We start from the raw sequence: 14,795 nt of genomic DNA, 5'->3' as shown, positions 1-14,795 counted from the left end.
AGAACCAGCCAGCCTGCCTCAATGACTTTCGCCCAGTGGCCCTGACATCAGTCGTGATGAAGTGCTTCGAGAGGATCATCAGAGACTTCATCACCTCATCACTTCCGGACTCTATGGACCCTCTACAATTTGCATACCGCCACAACCGCTCCACAGATGATGCCATCACCAACACACCATCATCATCACTAACACACCTGGACGCTGGGAGGGGTAATTATGTTAAAATGCTGTTTGTTTACTACAGCTCAGCATTTAACACGATCATCCCCTCTAAACTAACCATCAAGTTGGAGAACCTGGAACTTCATCCATCCTTGTGTCACTGGATCTCTAACTTTTTGACAGACAGAACACAAGCTGTGCTGGTAGGAAAACACATCTCACCCACACTCACCCTTAGCACTGGTGCCCCTCAGTGCTGTGTCCTGAGCCCCCTGCTGTACTCACTGTACACATATGACTGTGTGGCCAGCTCTACCACCATTGTCAAGTTTGCTGACGACACTGTTGTAGTGGGCCTGATCTCTAACAACGATGAGAGGGCCTACCTAGAGGAGATTAAACACCTGGAGGACTGGTGCCAGGACAACAATCTACTCCTTAATGTCAGCAAGACAAAGGAGCTGATAGTGGACTGCAGCATAAAGCAGGAGAGGAACTATCACCTCGTTATGATCAGTGGTACCGCAGTGGAAAGAGTAGACAATTTCAAGTACCTTGGAGTTCACATCTCTGAGGACCTGTCATGGTCCTGCCACACCACTGCGCTGGCAAAGAAGGCCCGTCAGCGTCTTTATCACCTCAGACGCTTAAGGGACTTCAAACTACCATCCAAGGAGCTTTGTAACTTCTACACCTGCACCATTGAATCCATCATAACGGGAAACATCACAACCTGGTTCGGAAACAGCACCAAGCAGGACGGATGGCTCTACGGACTGAGCTTCCTGACCTGCAGTCCATATACAGGAAACGGTGCTGGACAAGGGCCAGGAGGATAGTAAAGGACCCCAGTCATCCCAGTAATGGACTGTTTTCTTTGTTACAATCTGGGAAGCGTTTTCGTGCTCTAAAAGCCAAAACGGAGAGGATGAGAAAAAGCTTTTTCACACAAGCTATTCGAGTCCTCAACGAAAATAGCATTTAGGACCAATTTACACAACTTGCACAATCTAATATATACGTATATGTATGTGTATATATTTGGACATATGTATGTGTATATAAGTATATGTATATGAGAATATAAGTGTATGTATATGTATAGATTAGTATTTGAGTATTTATTATTTAGCACATCTGTATAGCATTATGTAGCATTATGTTGCACAGTTTCTGCACTATTTGTCACTTTACACGCTTGTTCACGTTAAATTGCTCTTTTTAATTATATTGATAATTTTTATAATGTTTACTTTAAATTGCTTTTTTTAATTATATTGTTAATTTTTTATTTTATATTGTTTTTATATTGGTAATTTTATATTGTTAATTTTTCTAATGTTTCTAAATTCTTACTTTTAAAAACATTCTATATTTTTTGTATAATATATATTTTAACTATTTTGTAGTTTTTGTAATGACTGTGGTGGAGCAGTCACTAAAGCATTTCACTGCCAGTTGTACTGTGTACCATGTATTTGACAAATAAACCTTGATTTGATTTGATTCATCGGTCCACCCTCAATACCCAACGTACACAAAATCAGACCAACCAACATGTTCATGAAGGCACTTTATTGTTATTTTGATGTTGGAAAAGTCGGCGTGTGATTGGATGATCTCCGGATCGTCACCACCTCAGCTTCAGACGTTGAAGAACTGGAACCGTTTGGTTCTCAGACTGGTTCTCCTCGACTTCGGCATCGGGACACCTACACAGCAACACAGAGCCGACATGCACACGTGTTAGAGGAAACTCCAGTGTTACTCCACCTAGCGTGTATAACGTGTATTTCTGAATCTAAACCAGACCTTTATCTTCACACGCGCTCTCCATCAGAGCCCCGGACTCTTCAGGTTGGGCTTCGACGATGGGAACAAGAACGTCGTCCTGCAGCTGCTGGGGGTCTGGTTTGTTTGAAGACACCTCGGAGACGTTCTTCAGTGGATCTGATGGAGAAATGAAACCTAATTCAATTTTTAATGTTCACCTTTATTAGTTCACCACCATCTATCTATACAATCCTTCAAACGTACCTTCAGTGCTTCCTCTATCCAGGTTCTGCTCTTTCAGTTTCCATATTTTGTCCTCCAAAGCTGCTGGATCCTTCTTCATGTCCTGGTCTGGTTCTTCCACCAGGTTCAGCGGGGCCACCTGCCTCTCCTCCTTCTTCACGAACTGGTCTGTTTTATTCACTGGGTCCACCTGCCTCTCCTCCTTCTTTAGCTTATTCTCTATAAAACTAACCTGATTTTTTACCTGTCCCTTCCCCTGGTCCTTTAGGATGACCAGCTCTGGTTCTTCCACCAGGTTCAGCGGGTCCACCTGCCTCTCCTCCTTCTTCATTTCATTCTCTATAAAACTAACCCTATTTTTTACCTGTCCCTTCCCCTGCTCCTTTAGGATGACCAGCTCTGGTTCTTCCACCAGGTTCAGCTGGACCATCTGCCTCTCCTCCTTCTTTATCTCATTCTCTATGCAATGAATCTTATTTTTTACATGTCCCATCCACTGGTTCTTCAGGATGACCTGCTCTGGATCTTCAACCAGGTTCAGTGGGGCCACCTGTTTCTCTACCCTTTTCACGACCTGGTCAGGTTTTTCCACTGGGTCCACCTGCTCCACTGGGTCCACCTGCTCCACTGGGTCCACCTGCTCTAACTTCTTCATCTCAATCTCACAAACCAGAACCACCTTGTTTACTGGTTTCCTACTCTGGTCCTTTACAACGACCTGTTCTGGTTCTGGGGCCACCTGCATCTCTACCTTCTCAGGTTTGTTTTTTCCCAGAACCACCTGCTTCTCCAACTTTGGTGTTTGGTCTGCCTGGTCCTCTAAAACCTTCTGCCCCACTCCTTGCCCCATCTCTTCACCCTTTACCTCATTTCCCTTCTCACCCTCCACGTCCTGCATCTCTACCTTCTTGCGTCTCTGCCACCATTTTCTCTTCTTTACTTTCTTCTCAGGTTTGTTTTTTCCCAGAACCACCTGCTGCTTCTCCATCTTTGGTGTTTGGTCTGCCTGGTCCTCTAAAACCTTCTGCCCCACTCCTTGCCCCATCTCTTCACCCTTTACCTCATTTCCCTTCTCACCCTCCACGTCCTGCATCTCTACCTTCTGGCGTCTCTGCCACCATTTTCTCTTCTTTACTTTCTTCTGAGGTTTATTTTTTCCCAGAACCCCCTGCTTCTCCATCTTTGGTGTTTGGTCTGCCTGCTCCTCTAAAACCTTCTGCCCCACTCCTTGCCCCATCTCTTCTCCCTTTACCCCGTTTCCCTTCTCACCCTCCACGTCCTGCATCTCTACCTTCTGGCGTCTCTGCCACCATTTTCTCTTCTTTACCTTCTTCTCCGGTTGGTTTACCCGCCTGTGCGGCTCGTCTTGGTCAGATGGAAGAGTCCAACAGGAGAACATGTTCATGCTGCTTACTGTCTCGGCGTCTCAGATCAAATGAGCACAAACACATGAAACGCAGCAACTTATACCAGAGGTGTGGAGTGTGGTGATGTCATCATGATGATGTCACAGTGTGTGCATGTAGCTGAGAGTGGTGCTGATCATCATCACTGCTGCTCTCAGCATCATTAACCTCTAGTGTAGAGTGGGACAGTGGTGACCTAGTGGGAGGAGCTTCGGGCTATAACCCAAAGGTTGAGGGTTCGAATCCCAGTTCTGCCTTTTAGCAAGACCTTTAACCCTGTTTGCTCCAGGGGCATAACAGCTGGAATACTGCACAGCTGTACATGTATACATGACAAACAAAGGCAATCTATTCTATTGCCACACACACACACACACACACACACACACACACACAAGGCATAACATTATGACCACTGACAGCTGAAGTGAATAACACTGATTATCTCTTCATCACAGCATCTGTTAGTTGGGGGGGGGGGGGGGGGGATATTAGGCAGCAAGTGAACATTTTATCCTCAAAGTTGATGTTAGAAGTTGAAAAATGGGCGAGCGTGAGGATCTGAGCAAGTTTGACGAGGGCCAAATTGTGATGGCTAGACGACCGGGTCAGAGCAACTCCAAAACTGCAGCTCTTGTGGGGTGTGTCCCAGTCTGCAGTGGTCAGTATCTATCAAAAGTGCTCCAAGGAGGGAACAGTGGTAAACCGGCATCAGGGTGATGAGCGGCCAAGACTCATTGATGGCCCGTGTGATCCGATCCAACAGACGAGCTCCTGTAGCTCAAACTGCTGAAGAAGTTCATGCTGGTTCTGATAGAAAGGAGTCAGAATACACAGAGCAGCACAGTTTGTTGCCACAGATCAGTCAGGGTGCCCATGCTGACCCCTGTCCACCACTGAAAGCACCAACAATGGGCATGTGCACATCAGAACTGGACCACGGAGCAATGGAAGAAGGTGGTCTGGTCTGATGAATCAGGTTTTTTTTTACATCACGTGGACGTCCAGGTGTGTGTGTGTGTCGCTTACCCGGGGAACACATGGCACCAGGATGCATTGTGGGAAGACGGCAAGCCGGCGGAGGCAGATGCTTTGGGCGACGTTCTGCTGGGAAACCTTGGGTCCTGCCATCCATGTGGATGTTACTTTGACACGTAGCTCCTACCTAAGCATTGTTGTAGACCATGTTCACCCTCTCATGGAGACGGTTCCCTGATATCTGTGGCCTCTTTCAGCACAAAACTAAAATGCTTCAGGAACGGTTTGAGGAGCAAAACAACCAGTTTGAGGTGTCGACCTGGTCTCCAAATTCCCCAGATCTCGATCCGATCAAGCATCTGTGGGACGTGCTGGACAAACAAGTCCGATCCATGGAGGCTCCACCATAACTAACAGGAGTTAAAGGAGCTGCTGCTGACATCGTGGTGCCAGGTGGTGTGGAGTCCATGCCTTGACGGGTCAGGGCTGTTTTGGCAGCAAAAGTGGGAGACCAACACAATATTAGGAAGGTGGTCATAATGTTATACCTGATCAGTGGATTATTATTACTATATTTGTATTAGCCCCAGTCCCTGCCACTGAGAAGCACCTTTATATACTGATGCTGCCACCACCATGTTTCACAGTAAGGATGATATTAGCCTCAATCGAGTACAAGCCAAGCTTTTTTATTTCTATTTTGTCACAATTAGCACAAATTCCAACAGACACACTGCTAAATCTTATGGAAACATGGGTGGAGGTATTTGTATATTTGTATATTTATGTCATTGGTATCGGAATGGGATGTCCATCAATCTGATGCTCGTCCACACCCTGTACAGTCCCAGATTTGGCAGTATTAATGACCCTGATCTCTCCGGTCCATCGATCAATTCAAGCTCAGTGCGTGTGGCTTTAAATCAGCAAGTTAGCATCAATTATATCAGTCATGGGTGAGACGGCGGCGCCTGATAGCCCAACGCGTTTTACGGCTGATGATAAAAGCTAAAGAGCCGAAAAGAAAACGTGCACCCTGACATGAAAAATGCGGCACGTCCGTCTCTCGTGCCCTTGAGGGGCATTTAGGATGGAGCTTGTTGATGGGGGGCAATAAATCAGGAGGCAAAATTGTAAAGGATCACTGCCGACCTCCAGAGATTGATGTGAGCGCCGGTGTATGTTTCATTTAACACAAACAAAATTATATAATGAGAATAATGTGAGGTGCCCTGCTGCCACTACCTACCTGATCAGCTGCCTCAGTAGAGAGGATTCTAATAATACATGAAACTCATAAGGCAGATTATTTAGTCACAGTTTTAGCTCAATAAGCTAACACAGTTAGCATCAGGATGTTCAAACTGATGGGCTGAGGCTGCACAACCCGCTAGCACGCTGGCAACGTCTCCCTCCATGTACCGAAAACAGTTAAACTGTCCCTGACGAGCCTGAATTTACAACCCCGAAATCAGTGCAGTAAAGAAGCCTTATGTTAACCATGTCCTGAAGCGGCGTCAACTTCTCTGGGCTCGGGGGCATCTAGGATGGACCGTCACACAGTGGAAACGTGTCTTGTGGTCAGATATATCAGCAATCCAGGTCTTTTTTGGAACAAATGGACGCCGTGTGCTCCGGACTAAAGACGGAAAGGATCCAGACTGTTATTAGCAACAAGTCCAAAAGCCAGGGTCTGTCATGGTATGGGGGTGTGTCAGTACCAGGGTCTGTCATGGTATGGGGTGTGTGTCAGTACCAGGGTCTGTCATGGTATGGGGGTGTGTCAGTACCAGGGTGTGTCATGGTATGGGGGTGTGTCAGTACCAGGGTCTGTCATGGTATGGGGGTGTGTCAGTACCAGGGTGTGTCATGGTATGGGGGTGTGTCAGTGCCAGGGTCTGTCATGGTATGAGGGTGTGTCAGTACCAGGGTCTGTCATGGTATGGGGGTGTGTCAGTACCAGGGTCTGTCATGGTATGGGGGTGTGTCAGTACCAGGGTGTGTCATGGTATGAGGGTGTGTCAGTACCAGGGTGTATCATGGTATGGGGGCGTGTCAGTACCAGGTTCTGTCATGGTATGGGGGCGTGTCAGTACCAGGGTCTGTCATGGTATGGGGGCGTGTCAGTACCAGGGTGTATCACGGGTGAGTTTTTCTGACATTTGTATTATTCATATCGATATCGGAATTATATCATATCGACTGAAATTAGGAGTTATATCGTGATATAAATTTTAGACATATCGTCCAGCCCTAATTACATTACTATAAAAATTCTTTTTTTATTAGTGTAGCCTTATTTATCAATAAAACATCTGATAAATCATACCACCTGGACTGTCTCACGGATATCAAGGTCAGCACAATCCTTAATATCTATTGTGGCTTCTTCTGGGGATTCACCAAAGAGCACATGCAGGATTGCTGGGCTTAATCCACCTAGGCATGGCCCACCATGTAGAAATGAATGACCCATCATTCGGCCAGCAACAACAAAGAAGTCACTCTCCAAAAGGAAATGGGAAGTGGAGGGAATCAAGTGGTCTTTTTCACCCTCAAAAAGAAGAGTTCCTCCTGGCACTTAACATAAAACAAAATTCTAAACACATAGGTAGTAATCTAAAGGACACTGATATTCTGCTTCCATACTAGGGCTGCACAATATTGGAAAAACTCACATTGCAATATACACTATACTGCCAAAAGTATTTGCTCGTCTGCCTTCGCACGCATATGAACTTGAGTGACTCCCATTCTTAATCCATAGGCATTAATATACAGGTGGTACGACTTTTGATTATTGCTTTTATTCTTTTTCAGCCTGGAATTTGCGTGAATCACATAACATGATAAACACGTACTGACAGATAAACAGTGATTTAAAATCAGAAATCATAAAAGCATCTGTGAAATAAATGGAGAAAATTTTTTTTTTTTACTTATCAAAACAAAAATCAAAACCATTCTGAAGTTTGGACATGGCTGTTGCAAAGAAATGACAAATCACACCATCACCAGTTGCTGGATCTCCTGAACAAACAAAATACCCTGTACAAACAGAGGTTAAATAATGGATTTAAAAAACAGTTTGGTGCAATCTATATTTTTGTGTTAGTAAGAAATTTACCCTTCAGTGTGCATGTCAAAGGAGAAGCCCACTCAACACGAGCCATTTTATAAAAAGAACGGATTGTCCTTTCCCTGTCCTCTGCACTGTCTCTGAGATCCATGGCAAAACTTAGTGGTTTTCCAGTTGCATGCTTATTTAAAATGTCTTCTTTGAATATCCTTGCTGCCTCTGTGGGATCTGGCTCTATTTTCCAATCTTAAACAGTTAAAAAATAAAGACTGAATTTATATTTAAGCTATATATGGATAAAAGAACAAATTACTAAAATAAATCATGTCATGTTTAAATTGAATATAACCGACCACCATCCTCCTCAATGGGATCCAGATCAATGATCTGAGGAGTAGGCACATGTCCCTGAGGTGTCACTCGGGCTGGGATATTTCCCTGATGTGGAACGGAGACGTCCGTGTTGCTGGCCCTTGCTGTCTGACTCTCCTGTGGTCTTGTCCACGTACTCACACATCTATCTTTATTTTTGGGGGAACTGGCACTTCCTGTGGCTACCTCCATTTGTACCTCAACACTGCTCTGCGATAGTCTTAGATAAAACAAAAGTTTCAACGTGGAAGAGGTCATATTAAAATACAACAGTTAAATTCAGTTCTAAAGAAGCAATATCCCAAACACCCACATGTTGGCCTTTAGAGAGTGTTTTTTAATCAAAAAAGCAATAATTACTCTTGTCAGTATTTTGCCCTGTCTCTAAAGTTTTGTTATACATTTTGCCCTACATGGTTAGTCCTACATTCACATGCACGGACTATCAAGCATGCCTTTTGGCTGGGGGTGGACTCACTATACCTCATGCCACATGTCCGATGTATGACAACACATGCAGTGTACTAACAGATGTGATGTTTTAGCTGTGTAGAGCAATACCTCATGCATTCATCACTATGAGCCTTGATTTGTGAAAAAGGGAATTCTTCTCCACATGTCACACATTTCTGAGGTGGTCGAGATATCTACAGAGGAGATCATGTAACAATTAAATACAAGAAATAATGACCTGATTTTCAGAAGGGAAGAGCAGTTTTAAAGAGAAACTTACAGGCTCCAGATTCAGGTTCCTCTGAAGTGGTCGAATGAAAATGGTAGCATGACCAATCTGGGTCTGTGGATCTTTCAGATGTCTGACATGGTAGCCCTCATTGGGACAGGGGATGAGGTTCAGTTTGCGACTTCGAGTTGTTCCAGAAATTTTGAGCAATTCAAATCCAAAGAGTTTTGGAAATGCAGCTAAAAGGAATTCTTTGAATTCATGTGGATTTGTCTGACTACCTAAAAAGACGACAGATAACAACATGCAAAAAAGTGTGATTTCTAAAGTTTCACTAAAACCTGAGTGTGCATGGTAACCGTGATGCCGTATGTAGCTTTAAACGTAAGACGTTTCTCCCCTAATCCTGCAGCAACAAGCCTCTGTTTGGCAAATCGACTGGGGACTAAATCCTCATTTTTGTCCTCAAGACAACAGAAGACATGAGTGTAAGAATTAAGTTGTGCGAGCACAGCAAGGCATCGCCGACTTGTTGACCTCCTCCCCCCATGTGTGTATGGCCCGAACAGTCTTGAAACCTCGGCTAAGTGAGGAGCAAAGGGTAGCATCAAACGTTAGACGATAAAGAAAAACTGCTAAACTAGATACATCACCAGCAATGGTGTATATTAGTCTAATATCTAATCACATATCTAATATTTTTTTTTTACAATTGTTTGGTTTAATTTTTTTCGTATTTAGCTAATGTGTAAATTCTACAGGGTTTATCACAGTCTGGCATTTAGCATCACAAACTGTTCACTGCAGAAACCTACCGTCCACTGGATGACTTGGTGTCATGGTATGTGACGGTGTAGCAGGCAAACTTGGCGTGTTTGTGGTACCCGGTGGTGCTGCACAAGAAATATTGAACACCACATTGTTAGCTAGTTCAGTTTATGTTAATACAGTAGCCGATATATCAGTAAGTGAATAGGCTGGTCACACTGATTATTTCATCTATCTGAGAAATATGAACTTACTGTTTTCAAGCTGGTCAGCTACATCCCGCAACAGGTCTGCCAGCGGCCTCCCACTCATAGCCATTGCATAGTCAATCGAAGGTTAACCTAGCTAGTGTTCATGTAACGCTAAGGTTGTTAGAAATCGGCTGCTTCTGCCTAGTTCGTCGACCTGACCAATCCTGCTGTAGAGTGAGGATAGGACCCGCCTACCTTATTAACATACAGACACAGAAATACAGAAATAAATAAATGTAGAAATACAGAAATAAATAAATGTAGAAATACAGAAATAAATAAATGTAGAAATAAATAAATAAATGTAGAAATACAAAAACAGCCCAAATAAAATCTGATATATGGAAATATAGAAATAGATTCAAGTCATTTATTTAAATATGACGAAAATGTATTTATTAGTTTATTTATTTTTTTATTGCATTATTTATTTGTGCATTTATTTATTTATATTTATGTCATTTTTCGTCCTCCATAATTTACAACTATAGTCAAGCCCTCTGGGTAATCTGTTCATGAGGAGGAACAACATCTTTGAAACATGGAGCAGGTTTGTGTTGAGCTAAAATCACACGGCTTAGTGAACAGTGGAGACGTGACTGTAAATCATGTTTAATGTTATTACATCACAATCATCAGAAAATCACTTGTTTTATTAGTGTAGCAGTGAAATCAGGACACGACCTCAGTACACTTCAGATTTATTACCTTCATCACATTAAAACACTTTTATTCATGATTTTAAATACAATTCTTCTCTTTAAACATCACATTTAGTGTAAGAGCTTCTTTATAAAGATCTAAAATACACTTTAATTTCACTAAGTTTTAAATTCACAGTAAATTACAGGCTGTGTTTGTTACAAATGTTCTTACTGAAGCGAAATATCATTAAAAATGATTTATTTACTTTTATTTATAACTGTTAATCTAATAGTAAAATGTTCAGATTTACTACAAATATCCATTAACCCCATGGCGGTCCAGCCTATTTTTGTGCATTTTTCGCCTGGCTTCTCATTCAGAAAGTTTATAAGATAACACAAAAATTATACTTTAGTGTTCTAGAAAACCCTTTAAAGTATCAGAAAAACACAGCCAAATGCCATGATTATATTTTACCCTGCTTAAATGATGATAAAAAAAATTAAAAAAATGCAGGCGCTTTTTAAATTTCTTTTGAAAATCCAAAGTTTCAGTGAGTATAAGTAGGACTGCAGGTCTGTATATCACCTAAACAACAAGGGTGTGCTCAAGGGTGCTCAAGGGTGTTTTCTAACATCATCTCACATTTTAGGCCTCTAACTCATTCTGATCTGGAGTTATTGAGGTTGGAACAATATGAGACCCCGCTACTCTCCAAATCTCTCCAAAGCTTTCCAACTCAGAATAAACAGATTATACTGCAGATAAAATGTGTAAAATGCATTATTTATACTTAATAAAGTGACTATTTATAACATATAGTTGTTTTTGAGGCTGTAAAACTTTTCCCTGCTCTGTGGGGGCAGCTGTAGCACTGTAAACATTCACTGTTGCGTCACCAAACTGATTCTTTTCTGACGGTTTTTTTTCTGGAGTCGATTCCTAGAGCTGTCTCATGTCTTCTGTATAGATTAATGAATCAGAGGGCTGTGAAATGACTCCAAGGAACCGTTTACGCAAAGAACACTGTGTGAATCAATGATTCATATGCTAATAAACCGTTTTTTAGACCAATCGCCACAAAAACAGGGCGGGTTCTGAGTTCTTACTCCAATCCAAAGCAAGATATGCTAATATTTTTGCATTTCTCCAATGAAAATAATTATTATATGGGGTCATGAATAACTGTCTCTACATTGGCAGTAGAGAATTTATAAAGTCAATAAAAAGCTTGTTTCTGAGAATATTTGTCCAAAACTGTGCTTAAAACACTCAGAAAACGTCCCTCCTACTGATTCTGCTCATTGGTTATCCCTCATGTCACGTTATAGCTAATCATTCTTTGCCCTTATTCAAGATGGCCACCGATTGTGTAAACATTTACAAAAAAGTGGATTTTATCTCGAATAAAACGGCTAATGGATATAAATGTGGACTCAGATTGAAGCTAAGAGAAACAGGTATGCGCTCATTTAGCTCTTATGCTATTGTTTGTTATAACTTTTTCGCATTGTTGTTGTTTACCGAGTGCTTGAATTATGCATGATGACATGATCATGATGATGCTTTATCAGATATGAAACTTTTCCGGGATATTTTTGATGCTGATGTATTTGAAGTAAAACAAACAGCAGAAATGTGATGGTGAAGTTGTGCTGGCTTGTTTGGTATAAATGTTGTCGGTATGAAAGTAAGTACCGCTGTATAATATTACAAAATATAAACACTGTACTTCTGGCAGAATATATCAGACCTACAATTGTTTTGTGTTTTTAAAAGAACTTATAAACAAAATAAGCTCAATGTTTACGTTGCTAAAAAGTAGAGATTTTAAGCGATCAGAAGGTACCTTGTTCACCAACAATGATATTTTGACGGTGTAACAGTATACAGAGAAACACAATAATATAAATTCCTAGCCCGTCGACGGGCTAAGGACCACCAAGGGATTTTAAGGACAAAGACTTAGCCACTATCTTAGGAAAATGGCCATCATATTGGTCACCCAGTCCAGGAACTAAAGTTGGTGAAAAGAGAAATGCAAGGCCCATGAGTAAAAGCATGCAGACCTCACCAGTAAAATAAAGGGATTGGAACACACACTCTCCAAGAGTTGAATCAAAAATGCTCTTCCAAACCAGGCAAGGGAAGCTACTTCTCAAAGGAGTGACCCAGTCCTGGTCTCTACCTCGCACAGAAAGGGCACCGATCAGGACAAACGCACACATAACATTTCCAAAATCTGAAGTTTTCTGGGAGTTATATTCCCACCGATTTATCGAAGGCTATGCTGAGTTGGCCATTGTATGATTTATTGAAAAAAGATGTTCCATTTATTTGGGGACAACCCCAAGTACAAGCCATGCAAGCTGTGATGGACAAGCTGTGCACAGCACCTTGTCTCATGTACCCTGATTATAACCAGGTTTTTTATCTGGAGGCTGGAATTTCAGAGTACTGATCTGCACCAACACCATAATCAGGACAAACAAGTAGTAGCATATGCCAGTAAAACCCTGACAGCTCCTAAATGCAAATACACAAACTGCAAAAAAGCATTACTGTGGGCTATCGGGCAGCACGGTGGCTAAGTGGGTAGCACTGTCGCCTCACAGCAAGAAGGTTCTGGGTTCGATACCCAGGTGGGGCGGTCCGGGTCCTTTCTGTGTGGAGTTTGCATGTTCTCCCCGTGCCTGTGTGGGTTTAGTCCGGGTTCTCCGGTTTCCTCCCACAGTTCAAAGACGTGCAAGTGAGGTGAACTGGAGATACAAAATTGTCCATGACAATTGATATAATCTTGTGTAATGAGCAGCTACCTCTCCTGTCATGAATGTAACCAAAGTGTAAAACATGACGTTTAAATCCTAATAAATGAACAAATGAACTGTGGGCTGTCAAACACTTTTCTCATTACAGTGGTGGCTAGAAAGTGATTGTAGAAACAACACCACTAACCAGTGACTTTCCTCAACTGCCAACTAACCAACTCCTACTATGTGAATATTAGCTTTACTTACTACTAAGCTGTATGGAAGGGCAATGGGTTCATGACTTAGCATAGGAAACTCTTTCAAGCGTAGACACGTACAATATGCTGGTATACTGGAAGAAAGTAACGGGACATTCCAAAATCCTTGGGTGAGAAAGGGATCTCAACACCTATGCTGATCATTGGGCTAAAGTGGGGGCTACTAAGAGCATCCTGTGGACATTCGACCATGCCTGCCTCCTGAATCACCCAGCTCATACTGTTTGGGCTGTTACATGGGCATGTGCATACTCTGCCAGCCACCCAGTTCCTAATACACTCTTAGTTGCCCCAGCTTTCTCGAATGTGGGCCTAGTCAAACTTAAAAAAAAAAAAAAAAAAAAAAGGGACAAGATTTCTTCACTTTGGAATTGGAACTGGCCACTATCACATATATAGGTGACCCCTATTGACTATGTTCTTAAAATTAAATAATAATAATAAAAAACTTAACACATATTTAAACATTTAGCAGAAGCATTTGTCAAAATAATGTTTAATGTGTAAGTTGTAATATTTGTCTTTATTTTTACAAGTTTTAATTTTTTTAATTGACCTGATCTATGTATAATCCAAGTGGGATCAAGTGCACGTGGCAGCAAATAAAGATGAAATATAAAAAAAACATAGTACAAAGTGTTATGACTTGTACCTGACTATCTAATGTTTTACATGTATACAGCTAGGTATGGCTTACAACTGATTATGGCTCTAAACCTAATAGTAAGAAGGCTGAGGCACTGAAAACAGGAGGGTGGACACCACCACTCTTTCACACAGGCAGAAGAGCTGGCACTGTTACAGAACAGTGGCAGGCCTAAAACCGATGGAATCCCTGAAGGAGGCTCATCAGAGCCAAACCCCCATGTTAAAGGCATGTTAATTACATTTAATTTATTGGTTTCTAGTGCATAAACTGTGGAATACTGAGAACAGCATTGACAGTCTGAACACTTTTTGATGCCATCTCTCCAGTGATTGGTGTTGTGGTTCAGCCAATTAAGCCTCCTGCACTTACTAACTGTAAGTGATCTTAATGTTGCTAGATCTTACCTGATGTGTATAAATACCTTCCTTTAAAACAAATCACTGTTGCAGGACGATGATGAAACAATCTCTGCTGCTTCAGAGTGGGATAATCCTGGGAGGCCTATGGAGGTACAGTATACTTTACATATGTTGAATATATCGACCATGGCATTTCATTTGATCAACTATGATAATGTGTGTGACTGTCCAGAATATGACTGTCATTAACCAATCAGATGAGGAACCATCCACCTCCAGAGCTTAGCTTGAAACAGTCAGAATATGTTTATGTCTCACCAAATAACTGAAATATTTAGAACACAAAACTATTTATTTGACCATAACATGGTATTTTTGTCTCTTTCTTTCAAGCTGG

General features: G+C 41.9%; 1 protein-coding gene and 1 pseudogene across 1 annotated transcript; one reads left to right on the top strand and one right to left on the bottom strand.

The window, feature by feature from the left end:
* Positions 1 to 14,795, top strand: part of LOC134316941 (zinc finger protein 850-like) — a 1,214,164-nt pseudogene that overhangs the window by 477,923 nt on the left and 721,446 nt on the right.
* Positions 1,726 to 3,615, bottom strand: LOC134317064 (uncharacterized). The gene is made up of 3 exons (XM_062997740.1): positions 2,203 to 3,615; positions 1,978 to 2,115; positions 1,726 to 1,877 (listed from the first exon to the last, which is right to left on the bottom strand). The coding sequence occupies exons 1-3, from the start codon at positions 3,584 to 3,586 to the stop codon at positions 1,810 to 1,812; spliced, it is 1,590 nt and encodes a 529-aa protein (XP_062853810.1). The 5' UTR covers positions 3,587 to 3,615; the 3' UTR covers positions 1,726 to 1,809.

Source organism: Trichomycterus rosablanca, chromosome 1 (genome assembly GCF_030014385.1).
Source record: "Trichomycterus rosablanca isolate fTriRos1 chromosome 1, fTriRos1.hap1, whole genome shotgun sequence".
Lineage (NCBI taxonomy): Eukaryota > Metazoa > Chordata > Actinopteri > Siluriformes > Trichomycteridae > Trichomycterus > Trichomycterus rosablanca.
This window is presented reverse-complemented; position numbering and strand designations above follow the sequence as displayed.

Bases quoted from the DNA above. Each gene is read 5' to 3' on its own strand.
- LOC134317064 (XM_062997740.1), bottom strand. From the start codon at position 3,586: ATGAACATGTTCTCCTGTTGGACTCTTCCATCTGACCAAGACGAGCCG. The intron at 2,116-2,202 runs GTACGTTTGAAG...TTTCTCCATCAG, and splicing joins GGATAGAGGAAGCACTGAAG to ATCCACTGAAGAACGTCTCC. The intron at 1,878-1,977 runs GTCTGGTTTAGA...GTTGCTGTGTAG, and splicing joins GAGCGCGTGTGAAGATAAAG to GTGTCCCGATGCCGAAGTCG.